Below are 27594 nucleotides of genomic sequence, written 5' to 3'. Positions count from 1 at the left end.
GGGGCTGGGAATAGGGACAGGGTAGGTGAGAACGGACAGGGAAACAGAGGCCAGTGGCAGGACTGACAGGTTTTAGACTTCAGATTGAAGGAGAGAGAAAAACAGAATACCAAGCTTACAGAGAAATGGGAAAAATAACATCATATGCTGATGTGTCCCCCAGTGCGGACTCTTCCCGGAGATGTCTGGGCACGTCGCGGTGCCGAGTGTGGGCTGGGAGCGGAGACCCCCCGGCGCCAGCTGAAAATTGGGGCTTGCGATGTGCTCGCAGGGGTCTCTCGGCAAGGCTCGTCCCACCGCGTACGCGCGGTTCTCTGCTTTTGCAGCCGCCCGATGTCCAGGCGAGCGGCTGGCTTGCGTGCTACCTGTATCTATTAAGTGCTTACTGGGATCAAATGCCTGTGAAATGGATGCCACCATTTTAAATAAATTTGCGTGCGATCCAACAGCTCCTCCTCTGCTGAAACAGATGCCAGCGCGAGGGTGTGATGCCACCGGCCTGGAAAGTACCTTCAGAAAGACAGAATAAAGTTCTACAGGGCAGCCCAGTGCACTGGCTCTTCTCTGCACCTCTATTGAGAATTTTGTTTTGCCTACCTTCTTCCTGGTGTGCTTCCCTCCTCTCCCAGCACAGAATCCCCTATTCCTTCCTTCTCCTCCTACCCATTTAACTGCTTATGCAAAGTGGAGAGGTTAAGAGGGGATGATACACGTTGCTGTTGTCATCACTTGGCAACAGAGCTCATCTCTGGACTGTGGGATGCCCCTATTAAAGGCCATGTCCTTGTTTGATTCATAGCTGTACTTCAAAAGGGTCTCTGAACTTGGTCAAGATAAGGAATTCTTGGGTTTGCGGTACTGGAAAACACTTTGTATCTGACCTCTGGCCTCATGTGAATAACAAAATTATATCATTCTGCATGAGGGCTAGGCAATTTGAACAGGAGGGTAAAAGGAGGAGAAGGCGATGGAATTGTTTTCCTGTGGACTACATTAGCAAAAGGGGAAGTTTTTGAGATTCGAGAGGGGATATCCTAAATTCAGACCTGAAGAACAGAAAGATGAGAATCCAGCAAGCTTGAGAGAGGTTGCTAAGGAAAGCCAGGCTCTCTTGTAGTCTCAAGCTGGTTTTACAAATTGTTTTGCTGCTACTTCAAGACTTTCCATGTTACAATTTTGCTGAGGCAAGTAAATATGCTGCACCTATTGAATCTGTTCTTCTCTGATATGCGGAGGACAGGCTTGTGTACAACGTCGGGATCTTGGGATGCAAGGATGTATTGGTAGCACACCTGCGAGTTGCTGTCTCACGGTGAAAGGCAGCCAAAATTAAGTCAGCAGCAGCGATAAGCAAACGATGCCTAGATTAACCTGTGATCACAAAGCAATTCAGGAGATGTTTCTTAGCAATGTGAATTTACGTATTGAGACAGATGCACGAGGGAATTCCTACGCGTGGTGGTGGAAATGGATTTTTAGGGGAAATGGCGTGTGTCAGCTGCTCGGGGCTGAGCCACGCAGCTCTGGATGTATAGGCTCGTCCATTTTATCTTGTGTAGCAGTGTGACAGCCACACACGGCTCCTGCGCCTTGCTGGAGGGAGCAGGAACTTCAGTGTCCTTATCTTGTTTGCTTTTGCCACACCTGTATTTATGGAAGGCGTGCTGGAGAGGTGGGGAGCCTACAGAGTAGTTCTGTTTGTTTGTGGTTGTTGTTTTTTGTTTTTTTTTTTAAGAGAGTTCTGGCTGACTTTTGTAGAAAGTTGTCATGAATTCTGGAGAATTTATAATCATAAAAATCTGTTTATAGCCCTCAGTTACCAAGCAACAAAGGACAAAGTACTGAACCTTTCTATTCATTAATACATTTAACATGTTAGTGGGCTGTTTTTTCAGGGAGGATAAAAGGAAGCCACCAGTCAAACATTTCTCAAGCTTTATTTCTGCTTTCTTCAAGCTCAGGATGGTGGATTTTTAAACTGAGTCTGTCACAAACTCACTTGCAGTACTAATGCAGAAAGTGGATCTGTGTGAGACAATGTCTGAGCTTTGTCCCAGTTGCCTCTTTTGATCCCAGTGTAAAAGGGTGTGAAGTTATCTTCAAAACCCCCTTTTCCAGTTGCAGACTGGGGCCCTTCATCCTCGTGCTGTGGCAATTCAGTGAAGCCTTAATGCTGAGGATGAACTGGTGTTTGCCTGGTGCTGCTGTCGTCTTTGCCTTCCTCTGCACACCCTCATTTATTCTGCATTTCCCATCATCTTTTTTCCCAGGATGACTAAATGAGAAGTGTAACCCACCCGTTACACACAAGACAGGATGGATTTGGTTTTCCTTTGTGTAGGAGAGTGGGCAACGTTACTTAGCTGAAGTACCGACAATTCCCTCCCCAATTCTGCTCTCCTAATTTCTGTCTTTCTGACATTCTTAATTTTAGGGCAAGACGTCCATGGAGCCTTGGAGAATCCCATGGTGGATACAAGTATGTTGGAAGAATTCATCAGTAGCGACGCAGAGTTTGGAACTTTGTAAGTATCACGATAACATGTACTTTCCCTCCTTAGCAACATCTCTTACATTGTTTTCAGTAGTGCCGTGATAAAATCGGAATGCAACAGTCAGACCTGAAATCTGAGTTTCAGGAGGATTATGGCGCTCTTGATATTGTTACTTACTTGAAGCTGTATAAGATGATGTGGAAAAATGAATTATAGGCAGTAATGGAAATACAGTCATCTTGTTCGACAGAATGAATGATAATGAAGTCTGGGATAATTTACAACTGTTATGCTAATTGGGGCATTAAATGCAAAGCTGTTATTTTAACATTCCTGTAAGTGCTAGTTTAGTGTTTATGTACAGAATAAGTGATATAAGTGACACTAATGTATAGTAATTTGAGAGAATAACTTAAACCTCCCAGTCTGAGGGAAGCAGGGCTACTGTTTTCATTCTAACACTTCATTCAGAACAGAGACTATCCATTAATCTCTTCTGAGACTAACTCTAAGAGATACAAAGGATGCATAATGCAAAGGGTCGTGGTCAAGGGTGGAAAGTTATGCAGCATAGATCTATCAAAGACTTCAAAACCAAATCTTTCATCTAGACAACTGTCAGATGACTGTTGTTCAATGCAAAATATTATTAATGGGCTGACACTTGCACTAGCCAAGAAGCAGAGCAAGAGGGGATGTCTTACAAATAATTAAACATGGGATTTTTTCATTCCAGACACACTCAGCAGCACACATATTTACTTACAGTGGGCTAAATAGGCTTCTACCTGCTCTAAATCATGAATAATGAATTGATTCTCTCTCTGCCCACGCAATAAAAGTAAAGAAGGAAGAGGTGGTTATATATAAATATATATAACCTTTATTTTTTGAATAAGTAAACACGTATTGGGTAAACAGATTATTAAACTCCTGTATGACAACTTTAAAATATTATTCTTTTGCTTTTATACACAAAACATAGCAGAAATATAAATGTGTATACGTATGGTATTATGTAGCTTCGGTATGTTAGATATTGTAGTTGCAGTGCTACTAAGTATTTACATGCAAGGAAATAATACGTAAAACTACTACAGGTTTGCAGGCTCAGCAGGATTTTACACTGATACTACAGTAATACTTCATTAATTGTGGGATTAAGAAGAACATTTACTGAATCATTAGATCTCTAAAAGTCAAATTATGAAGTATTTGTCTGTATTGCAGACTATTTGTGCATAAACAGAATAGAACCTCATAAAGGAACTTGCCAAAATGCGTCAAAGGAGAAAAATATTAAAAGCCTCCATATATATATATATATTAAATGCAGATCACCATAATGGCATGTGCAATAGTGAATGCAGAGTGCAATGAATAGGGTGCTGTTACCACCAAGGTCTTGGGTGCATCTGGAAGTGTCCATTAAAAGTTGTCTTGCTTCAGGCAGGCTATTGGCATTATATTTATTCTCCTCTTACACAGCATGTGAAGCACCATGTGATTTCCTCATCTTACTCTTGAGCGGTGGAAGGAGAAAAAGGGTTGCATATCCTTTCCTAAGGAGGCATTTAATTGATATGCTATGTCTGTAACACAGGATCACTTAAACTACAGAATATCTTTTCCTTAAAAAGCGCAATACCAGTTTCAGTAAAGTTCTAACTTGGAGATATATCCCTACTACCTCTGTACTTCATGAATGCTTTATTTGTCCTATAAAGTGTTTGTCTCTGTATTTTACGGAAATACTCTCACTTAAAGCAGAAATTGAGTACCCAAGACAGCATTTGAAACTAGGAACATGAACCAAATGTGTAGAAGGGAAGTTTTAGACTTTTATGGATGTATCTTTTTAAATTTTACAAGGCATATTTAGAATTCAGTAGCTATGGATTAAGTATCCCACTGAAAAAAAAATAAATCAAATGTTTACCTACTCCCTATTCAAAGTTGAAAACAATATTTAGAGCAGTAGACACAATATTTAAAAGCATCAGTAAATTTGTTTTGAAGGAAATCAAAGATTATTCTGATGTGGAATTTTTAAATTTATTTTTTGAGAGTAATTATGTAGTTGAAGCTAAGCCAAAATGCAGGGTTGTGGATATGGCATGTTAGAATACCAATAGCAATACCTTTATGAAATACACAAGAACATGTCGAAAGTAATAGGCCGTGACCAAAAATGAAACTCTTCTCTCTCATGGCATCTAAACTCAGAAATACAAAACCTGAAGTAGAAAACAGTAGAATGAAAATCTGGTGATGGAAATTTTCCATTGATGCTTGAAAATATTTGCTGTGTATGTGGGAACACGTGTGTTTTTGGAATATGAGGGTGTCCATTTAAGCAATTTTGTTTTATTCAACTTCTGGCAGAACATTGGGTCTTAACAGAGGAGGTGTGCCCCACTAAATGTCTGTCATCCTTCCTCTGCTCTAGCATTTTTAGCCTGACATGTGTCATAGAATCACAGAATCGTTTAGGTTGGAAAAGACCTTCAAGATCACTGAGTCCAACCATCATCCATGCCCACTAAACCGTGTTCTGGAGTAAAACCATGTTCAGGTAGTGCTTCAGGGCAGTGTTTGAGGCTACAATTCACAGGAATACCTGAAAGGGTTAAGAGTCCATTTCTTGAACCTCCGTCTATTCCTAATGTAATAGAGGAACCCTCTGTAGGTCCTTTAAATGAGAGCGGGATGGCACAGGATTTTCTCTCCCTTAAGCTGCTTTGAAAGCGCCATCACGAAGGACTGAAAAACCTGAAGTAAAATAGGAGATGTGACAGACCTGAGCTGACAGGAGACAAGCACAGCCTCTCCACAGCGGTCTGCCGTTGACTTGGGATGCTCCTGTGTTCAATGCAGAAGGAATGAAGCAGTTTTGCTGCGTGGTGTGCGAGCATCTGCTTGTTGCTGTGACCTACTCATGAAGGACTTGGCCTAGCTTAAACTACGGGGTAGTTCCAGGTCTCGCTCTGAGTAATCCTTTACACGCTGTCTGATAGAAACACTGTAAAAGCAACGCACAGTATCACAGGGAGATATAGTGCAATATAATGAAGCGCAGGTACCAAAGAGTAAATAATCAAGAACCTTCTTTCAAACCTCAGGCATGTGAATGGGCTGAGCTGTTGGAGACAAGCAAAGCTCTTAGAGTCACCTGCACACAAGGAAACTCAATTCCTGCCTGAAAATTGGGAGAAAGCTGCACAGTAAAATATGGGCTGCCATGTTCTTGTACAGAGCAGCGTGCCTGAAGTTCTTTGGAAAGGAATCATAAGAGGTCGTGTCTTCCAACATTTATCAGTTTCAGTAACAAAAAAGAGTGAACACTTAAAAATCACAGAGCACGCTTCGGTTATTTGGCTTTCCACCATGACCTCTCCAAGCAGGGGTGTAAAGCATAAATCTTTCCTGCTTGGCTGTGGGGTTTGCCAAGGAGGTGGCTGTGGAGCACGTGGAATTTCTTGGTTCCCAGCCAGGATTCCTCTGTCCTGCCTCTAGTCCCTGGCTCTTGTCATGGCTGTGAGAGTGTAACTGCCTTTCCATCTTGTAGTCCCCGTGCCTCTGCACCTGCTCCCTGTGTCGTGGTTTAACCCCAGCCAGTAACTAAGCTCCACACAGCCCCCATCACCAGTGGGATGGGGGAGAGAATTGGGAAGAAAAAAGTAAAACTCATGGGTTGAGATAAGAACAGTTTAATAGAACAGGAAGGAAGAAACTAATAATGATAATAATAACAATAATAAAATGACAATAATAATAATAAAAGGATTGGAATATACAAAACAAGTGATGCACAATGCAATTGCTCACCACTCACTGACTGATGCCCAGTTAGTCCCTGAGCAGCCATCCCCCCTAGGCCAACTTCCCCCAGTTTATATACTGGGCATGACATCACACGGTATGGAATACCCCTGTGGCCAGTTGGGGTCAGCTGTCCTGGCTGTGTCCCCTCCCAACTCCTTGTGCCCCTCCAGCCGTCTTGCTGGCTGGGCATGAGAAGCTGAAAAACCCTTGACTTGGTATAAACCCGACTGAGCAACAACTGAAAACATCAGTGTGTTATCAACATTCTTCTCATACTGAACCCAAAACATGCACTGTATTGGCTACTAGAAAGAAAACTAACTCTATCCCAGCCGAAACCAGGACACCTGTGATGCTCCCTTGGGGGGTTTGAAGGTGCTGGGACCTCCCCTCGCCCCAGGGTGCCGAGGGTGTTCCTCCTGTGCCCGGCTGAGTGCCGACAGCCCCGAGCTGCTCTGGAGGTGGCTTTCCAATCCGTAGGATGTGGGCAAGAGAGCCTAGACCCAAGAAATTTGTACTTTAATTTGTTACCAATTAACGCAGACTTTTGATCACTGACTCGTGTATTGAGAAAAAGAGAACATAAACAATGAAATGCTGAGGGAAACATCCTTCTTCCCCCCCCTGCCTTTTCAAGGCTTAGTTTAAACTGAGCACTCAGGTGCTATAAATAATCAGTCAGCAATGGTGTTTGGGTTAAAACATGACTGAATGGCTTGTCTTCTGTGAGGAATGAGCGGTTGTTTTCTTTTTGAAGCTTTTCTTGGAGGAGGCTGTTGGGATGGACCTGTTGGTAGTCTTCAATTCTGTTGTGATTTAGATACAGAAGATATTAATTCTTGGCCCTCCACTGTGTTATTCCAAACGGAACTGTAAGATTGTGTAGGACAGAAAAGAGGGAAGGTAGCTTGTCACCCATGGAAACCCCACATTAAGCTTCTGGATCTTTTTGGTGAGCTTGTAAAAGCTCTTGTTTCAAACCGGGCAAACGCGCTTCCCCCCCGCACTGGGGCTGCCTCTCGTGGTGAGCAAGGTGCTAAAATGGGACCTGCTGGTATCTGACGGAGACCGCGAGCGCTTTGGACACGCTCAGGTCTTGAGAAATCGGCCGGTGGAGGAAGATGCTACAGATCTTTGACCTGTAGTCTCGAGGGAAGGGGTTTAGAGCCCTTGGGGGCTCCGTGTACTCAACTGAGTCACTGGGGTGCCTGGAGGCGACTGAAGAACGGCTCGTGGGGAGGAAGGAGGACTGGAGTCAGCGGGTTGTGGGGGGACATTTGGGCACGAGCTTGTAGGGATGGGGCCTCCCTGCATGGGTGGGAGGCGGAGAGCCGTAGGAGATGGTCTGGTGAAGTGTAAGTGACGTTGCTCCTGTGAGAAGGGGCAGTGACCGTGGTGGGCAATGTTTCCTGAAGACCCATGTTGGTAGCCTGATGGTGCCCCTCCGGCTGCTTTCAACATTGCCTTGTGGTCATCCTCCATGCTTCCTCCCAGTAGAAATGAAAATTTCTTTTTCATCCCTAGGCAAAGCCAGTTGCCAGACTCCCCACCGGACTCTGGATCGGAACCATGTTCTCCACCACAGCTCCAGAGTAAGTCGCATGAATTGGGCCTCTCCCAAGCCCGTAGGAAGGTCTCCAGCTCCTTTTCCTTGTCCTTAATTTCTTCTCTGTTTACTTCTTGCAGCCCCGTGGTGTGACGCTACATGGTCCGGTGGGCTGCAGCCTCCACTCCCCTGCCCACCTGCTGGGGTACCCAGCAAGCTTCCCTGCAGGTTCATGGAGACTTACTCCGATCCCGGCGCCGGTGGGCTTCCCTGCGCCATCCCCCCGGGCTGCTGCCTGAAGACAGAAAGTGCTGTGACTCCTTGGAATAATTCTACAGCCTCCACCTGTTTGGGGTTTAATTATTCATCCTTTCAGCCAAATGCATCTCAGATTTCTGGGTAAATGATAAAGCGTTTACGCAAAGGGCGAGACAGCTACGAAAAAAAAGTTGAGCTGGTAGAAGACAGGGTTTAGGCCTGGTGTCAAATCCCCGTGGGTGCAGGGTTTTCCACAGGATGGCAGTGTTTAGACATTTTTGAGATGCTTGTGATTGAGGGTTCTTTAAACTTCTTGACTGAAGTTCAAATTGGAGGTAGGAATGGATTTCAATTTTGAAAACTTTACAAGTCAAAAGAGAGACCAACATAACTGCTCCATAACTGGATTATAAAAGTGTTCAGGCGTTTTGTAATACCTGTTGCAGGGATTTGTCTGTAAGGAACTTGTAAGTGTTCTGACAAGTGGCACAAGAGAAAAAAAATATAATTGTCATATCTATGTAAGGAAGTGAAATGATATTCACACGCCACCTGCCATGTTCACCCACCAGCATGTTGTGGATGCTTAATTATTTAAAATACACTGGGTAGTGCAAGTATCCAACCATGATACCTGGTAAGACTGAATTGACTGATGCATGCCAGAGGGGGAACTCTGGATTTCGGGAGAGAAACGTGAATTTGTCAGTGTGAGTCCTGGGCTTGCAGATGCTCCATCCCCGTCCCCTCTTCTCTATAGAGCTCAGTGACGTGTTGGACGTGGGTGAAGGAAGCTGGGCCTGGGTTTCTCAGTGGAGCTATTTGTGTTCTTTGTCTGTTTTCCAGTAGAAGGTGCCCCTTAGTCAAAGTCATACTATTTTTTGAGTGAATGCTTTGGTTATTGGAACTTAAGATACAAAATACTTCTTGACCGAATGTGGAACTTTTGAAAAAACACAGAAAAAGAGCAACAGTTAATGTGATGAGCAGGCTTTTCTGCTACTCCTGCCTGCACCTTAGTCTGAGTGCCGACAGCCTGACTGAGACCTGGAGTTTGGCTTGGGTTTTTTTTCTCCCATCCAGAAGGAGTGACCATCTGTCAGGATATTCTAGTTTACATTTTATAATATCAAAACTTTGGAATAAAGTTTTTTTTCCTTTGCACAAAGGAGTATTTTTTGAAATCTCAGTTTCTGGGAAAGGGGAAAAATGTTACCCAGCAGTTGCCCCTTGAGATCTCTTCATTAACACATTGGTTTAACTGCTACTGGTGTTTTCTATTTAAGAAGGAAAGTGAGTTCACGCTTGGTGCAGCACACTTATTCAAGATAAAGCTGTGATTTTAATGCAAATGTCAGGAAACAATAAAACCCTGCCCCTTATGCACCATGTACGTTTTTAAGAAGAGATCAACTTCTTTATTCATATGAAATAAAAAAATAAACTGATCTATGTTTTGGAAGGAAAAATTGCGTAATCCAGTTTTAAAAAGCCAACAACAATCACCTCCCCCTGGCAGATCAGAATTTGGGTGACAGTGCAGGTAGAATGAGATACCTGGGTGTTCTCTTGTTATGATTCTGTAACACCTGTATTTAAACTTATAAGTAATGCAGCGTGTGTTTTTAAAAAAGTAGTTCTGCAGCATCAGGCAAAAAAAGGAAGCTCTCACAATTACTGGGAGATGTCCCTGATTCTCCAGTCCAGTCTCAGGACTCCAGGCAAGGTAAGCAACTGTGTGAAAATGAAATTTAATGTTTCATGCCATAGACAAGTAAATTCTAAGAGCACAGCTCCTGCTGGCTCTGAAAACGCAGCAGTATTAACAGTCTGGGCTCCGCTACCAGGTTTGGAGGAATTTACCTTTTCAGTGTTTTTGAAAACCAAGATGTATTTGTATTTGGCGCAGAGAGAAGAAGCGTTAGAGGCTCCTGTTTCCTGAGGACTCTCTGGACAAAATATTCTGCCCTTCTCCATGTGTGAGCCTGCAGTACACAGATGATACCATACTCTGCTGACTTTGCTTGGCACTAGATTGACTGGGCAAAGAAACCATCTCGGGTCAGCTTAACAGGGAATTAATGGGGTGGATGAGCAAACAGATTGCAGTTTCCCTTTATCATCTCAACTCCCTATTTTTTCTACAAAGTGTGTCCATGCGCAAGCTTGGTAAAAGCTGTGTGTTCTTCCCCACCCCTTCCCCAAATTAATTTGGTTCATTGTTTTATCAAGATAAAAATGCTAAGCTTATACCAATTGAATCAAAAAAGCTTATCAGGCATGTGCAGAAATGGATCAGCTTCTGTGAAGTGTGAGGCTCTCCATGAATGAGCAGTTTGTAATGAACAGTTTATCTGAGGAGTTTCACCCTTGTCTGTTAGCAGAAAATCTGAGTGTTGCTTGTTATTTCTTCAGAGTAAGTTATTTTTCAGCATTAAATGAATCTTTTAGAACATTTTTAATGAGTAGCAACTGGATTTAGTAGGTTACTTTTCCTTTGGTATCTTCTATTTGATCAGTGTTGCTTGGTTGTGACTAGTCCTCTAAGTCTGCCACTGCTGGAAAGAGAGGATGTGTCTAAAATTGCTATTGCTGTTTTTAATATGTAAAGACACAGCTTTGAAATATGCTTTCCTTGGGGGTCGCTGTTAGTAAAATTGCACTGACACACGTGCTATTGGAAAAAGCACACAGCCCTTGGTTAAAATGGCATGGGGATCGTTTAGAAATGAGCTGTGAATTTCTTTACTGTGGGTTTTTTCTTATATTTTTGCTCTGCTGTATGTCACAAGTGGGGAACTGCAAATGAAGCTGGGGCCTGAAATGATTCTGTGGGCTCTGTCTTACTGTGCTGCCACTGGCTGTGGATGCATCTTAGCTGATATGCTCAACGACATATTTTCTCCTGTCCTTACTGTACTCCATTTATCTGTCTCTTATCACATTCTCCTCTGTCTTCATAAAATGTATAATATCTCAGAAAGCATTAACCAGTCAACCAGATGTAGCAAAGAATGCGTTTGCTATTGGAAAACTGCCTCCTGCTCTGGAACAAAGTCCCTGTTGCAGTGAGTTGGAGTATATTCAGTTTAAACCTGTAGTAGAGAGACTGGGAAACTTATGTAGTTATTTTGCTTAATTGTTTCTTGCAGTGTTGCAGATTTACAGTAAAATGGTTGGCTCAGCTTTCCTTTCCCCTGCCTGCCCCCAAAGGAAACTATCCATCCTTTTGAAGAGAATAAAAATAGGAACTGCTACTTGTGTAATAATTTGCAAATAAGGAAAGCTGAAAAATTTATTTTCCAGGGCAAGGGAATATAACACCATCTTTTGGAATAACTGCAAAGGACAGTCGGATTTAAATATATATGCAATGTGTTTGTGCTTTATATGTATGTATATATGTAGATATATTTATAAAAATGTTTATGCAGGATTTTTGGCTAGTCACAAAAGTAATAACTGAATTGTCACTCTCTCTCTACAGCAACTGTTAGGGACTTTGCAGCTGAAGTGCAAGAATATGACAGTGATGGACAGAATGTAGCTTTGGAAAAATGCTGTCAAGCTCTAACATGGCAACCGTATCAAATTTCTCAGTGGAACAGCTTATTTAACTCTAATTATGAAAAACTGTAAGTACTGATGTTTGCACTTGGGAAAAGTGGTTTCCTGGGTCCTTCCCCCCCCCCCCCCCCGGTACTGTAGTTCTATAGGAATAAATGATACATTTGGCGTCTCTTGTTCTTACTGAAAATAAGACTGGAGAAGGAGGTATAGCAGGCATGATGGAATATGAATCTGCAGATGTATCAGAAGCAGAACTTTAAACGCTGGTTGAAATTCATGCCAGGTTTTCTGATTTCCCTTCAGGGATTTAGGGGCAAAAGGAAAATGATTTTAACTTAAAATACTTGTTCATTTTTGTTTCTTTTGTCAAGCACATTGGGGAAAGTAATTACTGACCATATGGCACCTTTCCCTCTAATGGCCTAAAACATTACAGAAAAATGGAAATAGAAGATACCTGTATTACTTCTGGGCTCATATAACTGAAGTCTTAGTAACTATAGACATATATATATGACATGCAACTGTTCAGTCAAAGGTTTAGAGTTCTCCTGTATTAATCAGAACTGTAAATAATTTTTTTGCCACTGGCAAAGGTCATTCCAAGTTCACTTTACATCCCTGATTTTCTCCATTCTAGTATTCAGTGAAAGATCCCTTTTAACAAAAGCCCTTCTACAGTGGCTGGTTTATTCCCCAGGACTGGTGCAAACATTTTGTCCCTGTCTCCACAGGACTTAAATAGCATAGTGAATTTTAATTTTCCTCGAGCCCAACCTGCTAAAAGCACTCGTGGGAGTTTGGAGTGCATCAGTGTCTTTGCTGGACACTGTCGTTCCCTGTTGATGCCCAGCGCGATGGGTCAGTATGCGTCGTGCTGTGTCCCACGCAGCCCTTCTCCCAAGGTATGGACGTGACACGAGAGCAGACAGTTCGGTGTCCCCACCTTTCTACTCCCTTGGGAGCTGGATGGGCCAAGAAACCTCCTCCTGTGTTCGTCATGCGAATTGTCACTCTAGATGGAAGCGGCTTCCAACTCCCGTCACGCTTCCAGTCAACGACTACGTGGGAGCTGTGAGCTGCTGGTGGGAAGTTGCTTTCCCACCACGACCCAACTACTTGGTGGTTCCCATACGCTTAAAGTTGAACTTCCAGGCTCACGTTTCTTGGTGGCTTGTGTCAACAAAGACAATGTGATGCTGAGCATTAAAGCATCCAGATACACGTGCCGCTGCCACTACTGTGGAAGGGGATTGAGATGTTATTTGCAGAGGAAGTCAGTGTTAATTTTAAGTGAGGTCAATGGCAGCGCCTTTGCTCCAAGGTGCGCTGTAATTACCGCACGGATTTTCTGAGCGGTGATCCTGTATTTTGTTAGCCTCAAGAGTCACGTACTTATCGCTGCTCCGTGTAGGTGGATTGGTCCTGTACCTCGAAATTGCTGTGCCCGCTTTAGGGGCATTTCTCAGGTTAATGATTATTTTCCGTTTTATTCATCCAGTATTTCAACCTTTTGATTATTTCATTTTCACAACAAAATGCTGTTAGCTGAGGTAGACTAATTAGAAAAGGTTACTCTACCATTAATTATGCCCTGCATTGTGTCTGCTTGGCACTTTCTTAGCTGCTTGCCCCATTACTGTTGTGATTGGTGGGACTCTGTTCCAAAGAATTTGTCTGAAGACTCAAATTCTGAATAGAAAGAGGAATTGGAAGTGTGTTTCTAGGAGGGATGCTTGTGTGACAGGGATATCCCTCGCTACCTGAAAGTTCTTCCGAGTTTTACTGTACTGCTTGGTGAGATTGACCATTCTTTGTGAGATCAGATCAAAATATGTATTTGCTCTTAATTACTGTAAATGGCATACTCAGAAAATGTTAAACATGAAATTTCTCTCTGGGAGTCGTTGTTCCAAACAATTCAACTTGGAGAAATGGCAGTTTGTACTTTTGCTTCTCAATCTGCTTGCCTGCCTGTAAGCAAGAACTTTGAAATTGCTTTAAGAATATCAGCTAATGAACTTGCTTTACACTTGAATCTGAAAAATTACTCTTCTCCCTACTATGAAGTACACACATAAAAAGAATTACCTTTGTAGGAAGAAACTGAAGAAGTTTTCTTCTTTAATAATATTGGTTTGAGGAGATGGTAGATACTTCATTATAATTTTTAATATTAATTAACATATGACTTAGTAGTTTTGGAGTAGGTACAAAGTAGTTTTCTCTTTATTCTGTGTCCTAGATAATCAGTGATTGTCTGAAAGGGGCCTTTTGTTCGTAATTTATAAAAAGATAATAAAGTCTGTACATTTCTTGTGAAGTCTGTACATTTTGATTTTTTCCAACTAATAATGTGCAAACAAATGGATGAGTTCTGAAAAGCCATCTTCAGTAATTGTGTTAATGAGAGGTTCTCGGTAGCATCAGACGAGATCATCATTATCAAACTTTCATTAGCAAGAAAAGCCAACGCCCACGTAAGAGAACCTTGCCATGTAGTCCTGTTGTTTCAGAATTATGTATCACTTAAATCAGAGGACTGGAAACATTGCTGGGATGGTGAGTTCACTGGCTCTTTTAGAAAGATCTTTTGATACCTTTCCTTGTTTGCTATGAATCGTAAGGACAGAATACTCTTTCTCTTTGGGTGACAAATTAGCCCTTTGAATAGACAGAATAGAGTTTCCTTACTCGGGGTAGGATGGACAACATTATAAAGGAGAGTTTTGTAGTCATCTGGCCAGAGGGTCGGTGTCGATAGCTTTTCTTCTAGCTTGAGTAAAGCCGTGTTTGAATCCCAGCAGCTTCTGCAGAAGCACTTGGTGTGGGAATTCAGGAGCAAACCAGGGAGTCTTGCTGGCTCATTAGCACGTTGTTGTCTGCAGCACTCATTCAGCTCTGTTTTTTTATAGCAATGTTATAATGAACGCTTGAACACACTAAAAGGTTTTATTGTGCTTTTAGGTGCACAGAGTCCCTTTGTACCAGATTTGTAAGTGAGGATTATGTAAGCTTCTCCACCTCTGGTTTCCAAACATTTCAAGTGTCAGACTAGAATTAGAGTACATTTTATATGCATTTTCATTTTTACACCTCTGAGAGGCTGAGAAGAAAATACTGGTAGAACCGGTGATTGTAAAGATGTGTTTCAGCTCCCATTTTGTCATTAAAAATCAGATGAATTTTCAGACCACGTAAAAAAATAGGAACTCAAGATGTCACTCAAATATGCCTCAAAGTTGCTATTCTTTCTTCTTGTTTTTGTAGACCTGCTGTAGGATATCACATTGTCACAGATAAAGGATTTAATTTTTCAACAACAGATGATGCCTTTGTGTGCCAGAAGAAGAATCACTTCCAAATCACAGTCCATATTAGAATCACTGGACATCCAAAATATGTCAAAACTCAGCTGGGGGGGAAACCAATAGAAAAGTTTTACTTGAAACCTTTTGGAATAAAGGCAAGCATTTCTCCTCTTTGTGATTATTACTTTTAATAAGTTAATATGTGATTATCCATAGAATAAGGTAAATAATTGAAATGAACTCTTTTCTTAGTCATTTTTGACCAAGACAAAAGAGAACACTTTTAAGTTACTAGTGACTTCTATGTGGAACTCTTTTGCAAAAAAAGTGATGTTTTGTGGATGCTTGGGCTGATACATGCCGAAAGACGACATGTTTGCCTGTTTGCTGTGGTTTCACTGAATTCCCTCTCTTTGACTGAAATTTTCTTCCCTCTGTGGGCAGTGCAGGGGTGTCAGCTGGTGTGTAGGTGGCCAGTCTACCCATTAGTCAAAAAGAGTTCTCAAAAAAACCCCAATTCACAAAGCAAAGAAAAAAAAATCAAATCTGGTTTTCCTGAACAGTTTACATGTAGAAAACCAACAAAATTTGCCCATTTCTTCTTGCCAGGGTTTCCATTTTCATTTTAAGAACCAAATTCTTCCCAGCCAATATGGGTCCACAAGCTTGCATATACAGAGGTAGTAAGAAATTTTAATCTTTCTGAAAGATTTTACCACATTTTTTTACTTACTACCAAAATTCAGTCATTTAAAAAAATCCATGTAGCTGTTTTACAAGGCAGCTACTACCAGATTTGCTTAATGCATTCTAATGCAGAAGAAATTAGTGAATATTACTGTCATCTGTTCCCATCTGAAGCAAAGTGCTGCTTGGTACCATTCCAGAAAGGTACAGAAGTTTAGATTAAAATAACTTATGGAACTACCTTGCACAGATTCAGTTCTCACATTAAATATCTGCATTTATGCTTTGGGATAAAATGAGCCAAGAACAATCTAGATTCAGAAAGCAATTTTTCTTTTGCAAATTAATGCATGACTTTTTTTTTCTTTTTTTCTTTTTTTCTTTTTTTCTCTTTCAAATTATGTCCTCAGAATGATTTGGGGCTTCAGACTAGCTGTCAGGTGTCAATTGATCAGAAGTCAATTCCTGTGTTACTTTCTGTGTAGTTCCATGAGATATGAGAGACATTTCACTCTTTCAAACAATTTGCCTGTTAACTTCTCTTTCAGTTTTTATGTGTTTTAAAATTTAATATTCCTGTCACTTTTGAATTTTTTTTTTCTTCATAGGTGGAAGCTCCAAATCAAATAATTGCTATTGAACAGTCTCAGTCAGATCGAAGCAAAAAAACTTTCCATCCTGTTAAGTAAGAATTTTGAGAAAATTATTCCGTTTGATTTCAACATGTGATTGGTTTGAAATGTGTAGTAGTAGTTTCTTGGAAACTTACAGTAATTCTAAGCCAGTTTTCTGATCTGTATCCGAATTCCATTCTGGGTGCACACATAGAATCACCATAGTAATAAGTGCCCGGTCTCCCTTCATTAAGGAAAATTTTCAGCAGCTTTACAAGTGTGTGAAGAATGCCTGTCCAAAATATTTATATTCAGCTAGCAGCACTGCTGTATGGTGTTCAGAGCTGTATGGCAGATGCATTTCCCATCTTAAAAAATGGCAGTAATGTTCCTGTTCTACACGGGCATGAGATGTATTTGCAGTGCTTTTCAGGGGGAGTGCCTCTGCTAGAAACATCTGTGTGGCTTCTCCCCACAGCTCTCTGCCATTCTTCTGCATCTTAAGTCACTGGCAGAATCAATGTTTGTTCTTCTGGCATGAGTGTCTTCTGTTGGAGCTGTTCTGTTCTCTATAAATAATTAAATAAGCCTTAAAACAGGAAAAGATAAGACAGCATCAACTTCAACAGGACAGTGCTGGGATAAAGGCTGCATGCAATATATAATTGCAAAAATGAACTTTGAGCTTGGGAGGAGAGCTCATTTTCACTAAATTATCTCTATCAAGTCATTTTTCTTCCTTTTGCATACCAACAAATAGATTCTGGGTGTGTGTAAATTGTGTGACCGTTTGGCGGACTGGTTTTTTTTCCATGCAAACCCTTTATTCGTGTTGTTTATCACTTACAGGAGCAATGCCACTATGTATTTGAGACACAGCTGTATATTTTATACTTTTAGACATACAAATTAGGTGCCGGTGAAAAAAAGGACAAGCAGTAACATTTATTTATTTTAATGTGGAAATTCAGTTCCAATAATAAGCAATGTCAACCTTGGCAAGCAACAAATACCCATCCCATAGAACACCTGCGGTTTTATTATGTTCAAGACTGTACAAACAGACCAAGAAACACAAGACTCCTATTACTAAGAACAGTTTCCCACTGCTGGTGCTTTGTCCTGTTTATCTCCTTGACATAGTCACTGTCTTTTTAATGCGTTTTTATAAACCAGGGTTACTGTGTTTTTGCTGGGGTCCCTCTGTTTTTTTTTCATTTGTCAGTTTTTCTCAGAACTGCTTTAATGAGTTTGAGGAAATCTGGCTTGAGCTGGGTAGATCTCCAAATGCTTATTTCCCTGATCTTGTTTCCTTTTCTATTTTAGAGTTGATCTGCCAGGGGACCAGATAACTAAAGTAACACTGGGAAGGTTGCATTTCAGTGAAACAACAGCAAATAATATGAGAAAAAAGGGGAAACCTAATCCTGACCAGAGGTATTGCTGTAGCTAGTTGGCCTGCATGTATGAAGTGGAAAAGAGAAAGTCTACTCTAGAATGGAGCTGATGTTTGTGAAAAATCTCAGTGTTGCCAAATCTGTGATTTTATTTCAAATTCTGTGATAGTTGGTATCTCCTTAAAGGCCTCTCTTCTAGAGTCACAGAATGATACAAGAATAAAAGAAAAGACTTCATCCTCATGGGCAGAGATAACTTCAGGAAATCATAGCCAGAATGATGGCTGACGAAATCAGGAAGCCAAAACCCCAAATCATGATAATTTCTTTCTGAGGAAGGAATGCTCTTCATCTTTGAGTCTTTCTTACTTAAATTTCCCAAAATTACTGTAATCTTTGTTCATTTTCAGTGATTGTGGGGATTGAAAGAACATGTTGCTTGAGAATGAAGTACTTTTTCTTTTGTATTGTAACATAAATACATCTAAAATAATGTTCTGGCTATCTTTTGATGCATCACTAATAGCAGCTGTACTTAAAACATTTTATTTTTTTCTGTGAGAAGACATTACTTCAATTATTGTCTTGATTAAATTGATTTCAAATCAGATACTTCATGCTGGTAGTTGGACTGTATGCTGTCTCTCAGGACCAATTCTACTTGCTGTCTGCAAAAGTCTCTGAAAAGATCATTGTGAGGGTAGGTAGAAATTTATATTGCTTTCATGTTAAAAGTATTTACTGTTTTGATATTCACAGGAGACTGTGGGGAGGGTGATTCTTGGGCACACAAATTACCATTGACTCAAAAAGATTGCGAAAAAAATTACAGTTGCATATTGTATGAGTATGTTGTTATCTTTTAATTATCAGGATTTTAAAACGTTAAAAGCAGAGCTATAGCAGAATTTAAAAAGAAAGCTTGTTGTGAATTCCAATACAAAATACACTGATTTTTCCAGATTGTTTTTTCTTTGAGGTGAAACAATTTCCTGCACTTGCCAGGAATTTGGTAAATGCTTTCATTGGCTAGATGCTTCATTTTCAAAGGAGGATGAGAAGGAAAAAAAATGCAAGGAAAGAAGGTCAAGCAGCTCTAGGAGGATTTAAGACCCCCAGCTGCCCCTTTCTGGTGTGTTTCCAGAGTGTCCCAGCTCTTAATTTGGTGGATGTAATATAGGTTTCAAAAGAGAAAAAGGAAGAATTGGTCTCTCTTCCTCACGACCATTACTTTTCAGTCCCCTGATCGACATAAATTTTTCCTTTTAGTCCTCAGCTTTAGCCTACAGTGAGAGTTAGACTCGGAAGAGAGCTCTGTTGGAAGAGGAGCCCTGGGGGGTGAGGGTTAGGAGAGAGGGAAGGCGCAGAGCCCCAGCGTCAGCGGGGTCGCGGGTGGGGGCTGCTGAAAGCTTTCCTTCAGTCCTGGCCCCTTCTTCGTGTGACCGATAGCCGTTGGGTAATGTTTGAACTGGGCATAGTCTCGGGTTATGGTTATTTCTAGGGTGAAGATTATGGTGAGGGCTTAGGGAGACAGGGGATGGCTAGGTGCCCTGTGGTGGGGCTGCCGAGGATGGGGAGGTCGAGTGAACTTTCTCGTGTGGGACAATGGAGGAATTGCTTCTTGTTTGCCTGGGGTCTTTCTAGTCCTTGGCTTATCATGAGGAGTAGGCTTCCAGCCAAAACGAAGCTCATTTTCTTCCCAGTGGCTGGTATAGTGCTGTGGTTTGGATTTAGGATGAGAAGAATGTTGATAACACACTGATGTTTTCAGATGTTGCTCAGTCGGGTTTATACCAAGTCAAGGGTTTTTCAGCTTCTCATGCCCAGCCAGCAAGACGGCTGGAGGGGCACAAGGAGTTGGGAGGGGACACAGCCAGGACAGCTGACCCCAACTGGCCACAGGGGTATTCCATACCATGTGATGTCATGTCCAGTACATAAACTGGGGGGGGGTTGGCCTGGAGGTGGATCACTGCTCGGGAACTAACTGGGCATCAATCGACGAGAAGTGAGCAATTGCATTGTGCATCACTTGTTTTGTATGGTGTTTTTTTTTTAATTATTATTACTATTTTTCTTTTTTTTTTTCCTCCTTCCTTTTCTGTCCTGTTAAACTGTCTTTATATCAACCTAGAAGTCCCCCCCCCCCCAATTCTCTCCCCATCCCCCCAGGTGCGGGGAAGCAAGCGAGCATCTGCGTGGTCCTTAGTTGCCGGCTGGGGTTAAACCATGACAGTAGGCGATTGCTTGGGTCCTTTTTGGCAGCACGTCATCTGCCTAGGCTTATGATTACAGCCTGGCTTAGCATTTGGGTTTGGAGAGAGCAAAAGTGCAAGTCCCCAGTACGTGTGGTGTTGCACAGGGGTTTCCCAAGGAAGACGAGGGCTTTCAGATGGTTTCAGTCCTGGCTCCTTTTCCATCCGGGCCATAACTTTGTGTCCCCTCGTGCCATAAGCCCTCTTCCCGCGGTTACGGTTAGGTTTTTGGAGGGCAGCGTGGCCGAGAGCTCCTTGCTGGGTGGAGCTGCAAAAGGGCTTTGAAAGCAATGTTTGGAGTTCAGTAGTTTTCTGCCCTGCCGAGAAGTTTTGTCATCCTGGCCGTTGCTGTGGGTTCTTTTATTTCAGGACACTGAAGCATTACGTTTATATTATTCCTGTGTATTTAGTTCTTTTCCTTTTTTGTCTGTTAATTTCCACAATACTGCTTTCATCTGAATTTCTCTTTCTGCGTCTAGCAGTGTTACAAATATCATGTCTTTACTAATTTGGGAAAGCTGTTGAATTTTCACATTTGACTCATCCTTGGGATCATTGTTAACTTATAAGACATGTATTTTTGTGTATGATTTAGAAATTTACATTTTTCTACCATTTTTAAAGTTAGATTCTTTTGAAATTTCAATAAGGAGAGCTCCTTCAATGTGTCTGAGACAGTTTTTTAATAGGAATCCAGGGAATGAGATTTTGCAAACCTGGCCACTATTCCAGACAAAGAAAAAAGAAGGCAAAAAAGCAGAAGGATCAAGAGGCTGTGATTTGAAGTGGTGAAAACATCAACAGGAAAGCTGAACAGAAAAAAAAAAAATTCATTTTCCAGATGTCTGAGAGGGCTTCAGTGGCAGGTTATATAGTGAGCCAGCCACTGGTTACCTTAAAGTGGCAAAGCTGTGCAAATGCACTGTGAGAGAAAGCAGCTTGTGTTCTGGCCCTTTATACACTCAAACATAACACAGCCACTGCTCGGCTGGTAGTTTTGTTATCAGGCATATCAGATCATGCTCTAATTGTGACAAACAGTGGTAAGTGCAGAGCACCATGCCTTGTAGATGGTAAGGCCCTGTAAAAGCCTGGCTTCTTTAAATGCGTGCGAACTTTTTATTGTCATACTTTTCGTTCAGACTCAAATTTTAAAGCCTGAATTCAAAGTTTAAAAAAAAATAATTAACAAAATTTATTATTGAAATCAAATGCCTTTTCTAACGCTACACACTCCCTTGTTTTATTGGTGTTCTTTGGAAGACCCTGTTTCCTCGACATGAAATTTCTGGTCTGAGTTAATTTAAAATATTACAGAGGATTTGGTGAACCACATGTGTTTAATCTCTACCTTGTTTGGTCTTTTCCAATTTCCAGCCTCAGCTAAAATTTGCTGGTAAATAAAGAATGGTTATGTGGCATAATGTTGAAGTTAGAATTTGGAAAGCTTTGGACATTGGCAATTTAGCTTAAGGTGATAATAAAGTAGAATTCAAGTGAAAAAGCAATGAGGCCAATGCTGTGTGAGCAGAAACACTTGGAAGTGACTCCACTCTTTTTTTTTTTTTTTTTTTTCTGTTGGTGTGTTAGAAAAGCTCTTGAATACAATTTAAAGATTTAGCCTTCCATTTTCTCTGAATTTCTAATGGAATAAGCAATAGTACATGTATGCTATGCTGTACCTTTAAACGTAATTTTTTCTTCCAGGCATCTAACCCAGGGCAGTTTGAGAATGACAATGATGTACTGTGGCAGCGAGGACATGTTCCAGAGACAATAGTCTATCATGGTCGAGTAGGAATTAACACAGATGCACCAGACGAAGCACTGGTTGTCTGCGGAAATGCAAAAGTTATGGGCAGAGTCATGCATCCATCTGACAGCCGAGCAAAACAGAATATCCGGGAGGTGAGGGCTGTGGAGTATTTAGGGCATTTATGTTTGCACCACAGCACACGTGTGGATCATCGTTCTGACACATGAAGCAGCTGCTTTATGGTGGGTGTGCGGAAAGGCTGGCCTAAAGAAACCAGCTGCAGCGCTCTGCTCTGCAGAGCCATCGCCTATGGATTTTGGAAGAGGCTGGCCGTGGAAGCTGGGATATCTGTGTAAATGGGAGTTGTCAGACTGAAGGGTCACTGGCAACGCAAATACAATGCAAATAGCGCTCTGCTGATGGGGAGCGGGAAGATGGTCCGTATTTTTGGATGCGCGGATGGCCCAAGTGGCCGCGCCAGGCTTGTCGCTCTCTCGGCGATGTCCTCGATGCCGTGACGTTCGTGGTGTTGCAACATGTGAATCTTGGTGTTTGTCCAACTAGGTTGATACGAATGAGCAGTTGAGAAGAATAACACAAATGAGGCTGGTGGAGTATGACTACAAGCCTGAATTTGCATCTGTTATGGGAATAAAAAATACCCATGAAACAGGTATTCAGTCAGCTCTGTTCCCATTTTTCATTAACTTCCACTGTTGTTCATTGTGCCATAGTGCCTTTTAACACCCTGCTGTTTCATCCTCGTTTCTTGGGATACTACAATTGCACACTTTGCCGTCTATCTCCTGTGGTAGAAAAATGCCAAAATTAAGTATTTCTGGTAATTTTCCAACTTCTGTTTCAATTTTTAAAGATAGGAGGTTGTTTTTCCAGAGGTTTAAGGAGAATTAAGTACGCAATCACAAACAATTTTGTTTTTATTGGAGAGAAGTGGGAATTCTAAAGGTTTCTGTTTGTTTTCTGTGGGATGGAAAAAAAAAAAAAGTGAAATCCTGGATTTTCTTACCACAGAGAAATTCTAGATCATGTTTGGCCATACCTGTAGCTTTTAGGATGATCTACTCAATGCACACAACTATGGTCAACGGTGTGCCACTGTGTTCCCTGACTTCAGTTTGTTATTTTGTGAACAGGAATAATAGCCCAGGAAGTGAAGGAGCTTTTACCTCAAGCTGTTAGAGAAGTTGGAGATGTTGCCTGTAATGACGGAGAAAAAATAGAAAACTTCCTCATGGTTGACAAGGTATGGTCTCGAGAGAGAAAAGGCAAGTGTGTATTTAGATTGTTCCTTTTGTATGTGGAGCTGTAAGCACGTGCTATGCTTTATAGAAAGGTGTAGACCTCCACATGTATTTACAAAAATAGTGTTTGGCAAATCATTGAGGAAAAACTGAACAGCCAGATGTTGGTAAATGGCTGAATCCTTTAATGACAAAAAGTATTTACATTAAAATCTCATTATAATAACAAATAAACATACAGTAAAAGAGAGAAGGAAAAAACCTAACTTTGCTGAATGAAGGTGGGTAGCGATTTCACAGCATTGGTCCAACAAGTGGGACTCCAAAATATTCTTTTGGGTTTAAGTGTTTAAGTTAATTGTTCCAGAAGTGAATTAAGCACTGATGGCATTCTATTTGCTAAATAAAAACTTCCTTACTCTATTTTTTCATGCCAAATACAAATGCTAGCTCCGTGTGCTCTGTGGGAAGGTTTCTTTGGCCATCTGAAATCCTTATTGTAGCTTTAAAATCACATACTACAAAATGTTTATGGCACACAAAGTAATTACCATGCGCAGAGGTTGGAAACGATGCCTCAGTCTATTGTCCTGTGCTCTCTCCCCATCCTTTCCCTGTAGAAATAGGACAGCAAGGGACCGTGGGTCGCAGCTGAGGGCAGACAGCGCTCGGCCGGAGCTTTGCTCGGAGCAGCCCCTCTGTTGTGCGCTGGTTCGCTGCAGGTCAAGGACCACGTCCCGGCTTCTTCCCACTTACAGCTGAGAGTGGGAAGAGGGAGGTTTTACAGATTGGGAACCTTGTCCTGTCTGGATGATGGCATGAACGCGATCCTGTATTCATTATAACCGTGCATTCTTTCGTTATTCTATAGAAAACACAAAGTGTATACCACCAAACTTGGAGAAAATATCTGTAAAAAATACTGCGTTTCACTTGTCATCTTTTGATAGGCTACAAAAAAGTTAAATTCATAGGTTAAATCTGCTAGGCTGTATTCCATATAAAGGAAACACAAATGAGACCCCTTGAATAAACCTGCAGAAAGAGGTCTTTCTAGAGATACTGCTGAAAAGGAGACTTAGAAAATTTGCTGTATTTGGTCAGGTGCTCACAGAAGAGCAGTGGTGTTAGATAGTGACACGAGGTCGTTTTGTCCGTCAGCCCTTCCCATTACGCTGTGTGATGGCTGCAGCATCCTTTGCATTTCTGAGCCCCCCCCAAACTGCTTTGGGGTAGCCAGTTTTTTTCTGACAAAACTTTTAGGTAGGACAATTGAGCTTTTGACTTACCTCTCCCTTTGCTGAAATATCACACAAATTTGGGCCCGTAGTGTTCCCTTTCTCCTCAGGATGTTTTCCAGGGATGTGACCCGGCAAACGGAGAAAGCCTACAGCACCCGGTGGGGCCTGATTCTGCCACTGACGTGGCCCGAGCAGGACTGAGTTGTTACAGCAGTGGCTTTTTTTTGCTGCTTAGCGTTTTCTTGACTACTTCGCTAGGTCTGGGATCGCTTCGCAAACACTTTGACATCGTTTTAATCCACGCTTTCTCCTCTTCCTCCTAACACCTGTGGCAGAGGATGTGAATGTCAGTTCTGTGACCTTTGGGGTGACAGGGGCAGGGGAGATCTGTGTCTAACAGTTTAAGATGTATATTGAATTCAGAGAGTTGGAACATCTGATGTCCAGGCGGAACATCTGCTTTCAATGTCTGGAGTTCCCAACTCCAGAGCAGCCCCACACCTTGAGTAGTAAATGGACAGTGCTTCATATCTTTGCGTTCAGTAGGGCAGGTGATGGGGCCCTGAACTTTGTTATCTCACATTCCACGTTTAGTTCCAGATCAGCAGGATATTGGCTGGTTTGGTTGTTTCTCTTTGTCAGTTACCTGTTTGGAGCTGTCAAACCCTGTAAAATTAATTGTTTGCATTACACGTTTGAACCAGGCTCTGCTACTTTCTAGAGAAATGTCTCAACTGTGTGGAAATTTGCTATTTTGGAACAAGACTCTTTCTGCTGTTCTCGGTCACGCTGTGGTCAGTACTTTGTCATCAGTGGGGCAGTAAAACTCTAATCAGTCCTTTTTTTCTCGAAGAAAGCATTCCTTCATTTTGCCAGATGAGTCATTTTCTCAGCTAGTTGAAGTCACCTAGAAAAGATTCATGCACGATTTGAGGAGAATGGAAAGGGCAGCTGCTACATATCATTGATATGAGGACAAGTGACCGTATAAATGATTTCACAGTTCTAGACGCAGGAGGTTATTTTGAAGTCACTTTTTAGTTAAACAGGCTGTTGGTCTGGCAGTAGAGAAGTTTGCAACTTGCCACTGATACCTGTGCTCAGGTTCTGTTTATACAAAATATTGTCTGTTTTTGTGGAACGCAGTCACCTTTAAAAGAAAGGTGTGTGTGGCATTTACAACGTGAAAGGCGAAACTCTGCTTTTGCCTTACTTCTGCATGACTTGCCTAGACTGGAACACTTAGCAACACTAACTGCAGTAATAGCTTCATCCAAGGTTTAATGGCATCAGTCTGGTTGTACATTAGGATGAGAAAGCCATTCTTTCAAATGGAGCGGAGAAAGTACGCTGTTACCATGCTCCTGCAGTGGATCAGTAACCATTTTTGGCTCAGAAATGGATAAAATACTACTTGGATGCTTGGGCTTCTCTGGCAGCAGATTGATACCTGGATGATAAGCAGGGGGTAGAAGAATACAAGGCTTTTCCTGGGTAAAATAGTCAGAAGGAGTAAATGGAGGGTGTCCGAACTGTGGTAGTTGCAGAGCTGATCACGGTATTGGAACTTATAGGACTCCTGTAAAAGGCTGGAGGGGTTGAAGGGGAGAATAAAATATTACACCATCACAGCTTGACCTCTGCTTTGGATCTTTCCCTGTCTCAGGGACTCCCATGTGATTCATGTTATGTGTACAACATGGATGGAAGCTCTAGCTTGTCTGAGCCAGGTTAGTCAATCCTGTAGGCAGATGGTTGGATGTACATTTTGCTAAGGGATTCTGAAATCTATGTTCAGCTGCAGCACTACAAATCAAATAGTAGATGCCTGTTTTGACAGTGTTAAGGTTTCAAATTCAATGCAATATGAAGGTAAAATATAGTTTAAATTCTTGGTCTACAAAGCCCTTTAGCTTCTTCAAATTTTTCTGCAAGTCCTCATTTTCAATTTACTGCAAATCGACAAAAGCAATTTTTACAATCTAGCAAAAGGGGTTTAGAGTCGTAAGTGCGTCCCATTTACAGTGAGATAACTTGTGTTTGCATTTTAAATATTCAATGTATCCTTATATAGGTGAATTCTGTACTCATTACAGCTTGTTACATCTGATTGATGAATATACTGTATCTACTTTTGTCATTGTTTTGCTTCTCAGGATCAGATCTTTATGGAGAACGTTGGTGCTGTAAAGCAGCTTTGTAAACTAACCAACAATCTCGAAGTCAGAATAGAAGAATTGGAACAGTGGAACAGGAAACTGGCCAGGCTGAAACGGATGAGCAGTTTAAAGTCAACAGTCAGCGAAGAGAGCAAAGTCAGGTACGTCTGTCTGGGATGTTCTCTGATAGTTGTCACAGAAACTGGTAAAGCGGTCTCTGTGGTAGAAGCGAAAACCGATTTTGCTCGACAGTGGAGTTCAGCTCATTTCCAGCATTTAAGTTGTGCAAAAATTTCAAATTTCTCATAATTTTTAACTCACTGACAAAATTAATATTTGAAATGGGTGTTAAATTGCAGTCATTTTTGTAATTGCTTCAGTTGCATAAAGCAAAGGTAGATTATGTCCAGTTACAGCCCTGGAGCTTGGAAATTGCTGCTAAGAGAAGTCTGCAGAGCTGCTTCTGCAAGAAAGAATCTTCATTAGTGCTTCAGTGGAAGTGATGAGTGTTTCCTATTTCTAAACCATTTCCCCAAGTTTTCTTTGAAATCAAATGTAGCATTTAATAGCATTCACCTGAATAAGTTAACGGGAGGCCTTTGTTCTTGAAAATGAATCTGATGACACTTCTGCCTTTCTCTTTTTAAATGTTAAAATTGCAAAAGCAAGTGACATTAACACCCTATTGAAAATGTCTCTTTTTCATTTGTTAGTTGCCAAAGCATTTGAATGTTAAAGAGATCTTGTCTCTTACAGCAGGTATAGTCGAGCTACTAGTCTTTTGCCATCAAAAAAATCAGTCCTGCTGAAATCCAGCAAGGTGAGTGAAATTAAATATATGAAATGTGCCTATGAGAGGGTTTTTGTAAGTGCTGAGATATCGGTGAAAGCTTTCATGTTTCTAAATATAGAATCAAATTCCTTAGCCAGAATTATTTAGTGTCATGCTACAAGCTTAAAAACTAGCTGCACTGAGATAGAAAATATGTATGAGGCACTTCTACTTCTTGCCTATACATTGTGGGTGTGCGAGTAGATCCACGCTGTCTAATGGTGTGAAGGAGGAGACCAACAGGACAGAGTTGTTGAGCCCGTAGATGTGCTCCTGTGGTGCAGTGCAGCCTTACACAGAAATGCTCACTGCAGTTTGGGAGTCTGCACAGTGGTAATTCTTCCTTGGCTTTCTTCCTTGGATGAGTCTTTCACCGTGCTTTGCAG

General features: G+C 41.5%; 1 protein-coding gene across 1 annotated transcript in view; it reads left to right on the top strand.

Moving 5' to 3' along the window:
* Nucleotides 1–2451: 2451 nt before the first annotated feature.
* The window catches only part of MYRFL (myelin regulatory factor like), a 40037-nt gene continuing 14894 nt past the window's right edge, over nt 2452–27594 (top strand). Inside the window, exons 1-14 of the mRNA XM_069773351.1 lie at nt 2452–2525; nt 7845–7912; nt 8007–8265; nt 9759–9850; nt 11612–11759; nt 14965–15160; nt 16301–16377; nt 17633–17743; nt 18313–18403; nt 21666–21866; nt 22279–22387; nt 22869–22978; nt 26374–26537; nt 27133–27196. Coding sequence (XP_069629452.1) covers nt 2467–2525; nt 7845–7912; nt 8007–8265; nt 9759–9850; nt 11612–11759; nt 14965–15160; nt 16301–16377; nt 17633–17743; nt 18313–18403; nt 21666–21866; nt 22279–22387; nt 22869–22978; nt 26374–26537; nt 27133–27196 — 1749 coding nt within the window. The 5' untranslated portion in view covers nt 2452–2466. The remainder of the gene's footprint in view (nt 2526–7844; nt 7913–8006; nt 8266–9758; nt 9851–11611; nt 11760–14964; nt 15161–16300; nt 16378–17632; nt 17744–18312; nt 18404–21665; nt 21867–22278; nt 22388–22868; nt 22979–26373; nt 26538–27132; nt 27197–27594) is intronic.

The sequence above is a fragment of the Haliaeetus albicilla genome, chromosome 28, assembly GCF_947461875.1.
Source record: "Haliaeetus albicilla chromosome 28, bHalAlb1.1, whole genome shotgun sequence".
NCBI lineage: Eukaryota > Metazoa > Chordata > Aves > Accipitriformes > Accipitridae > Haliaeetus > Haliaeetus albicilla.
This window is presented reverse-complemented; position numbering and strand designations above follow the sequence as displayed.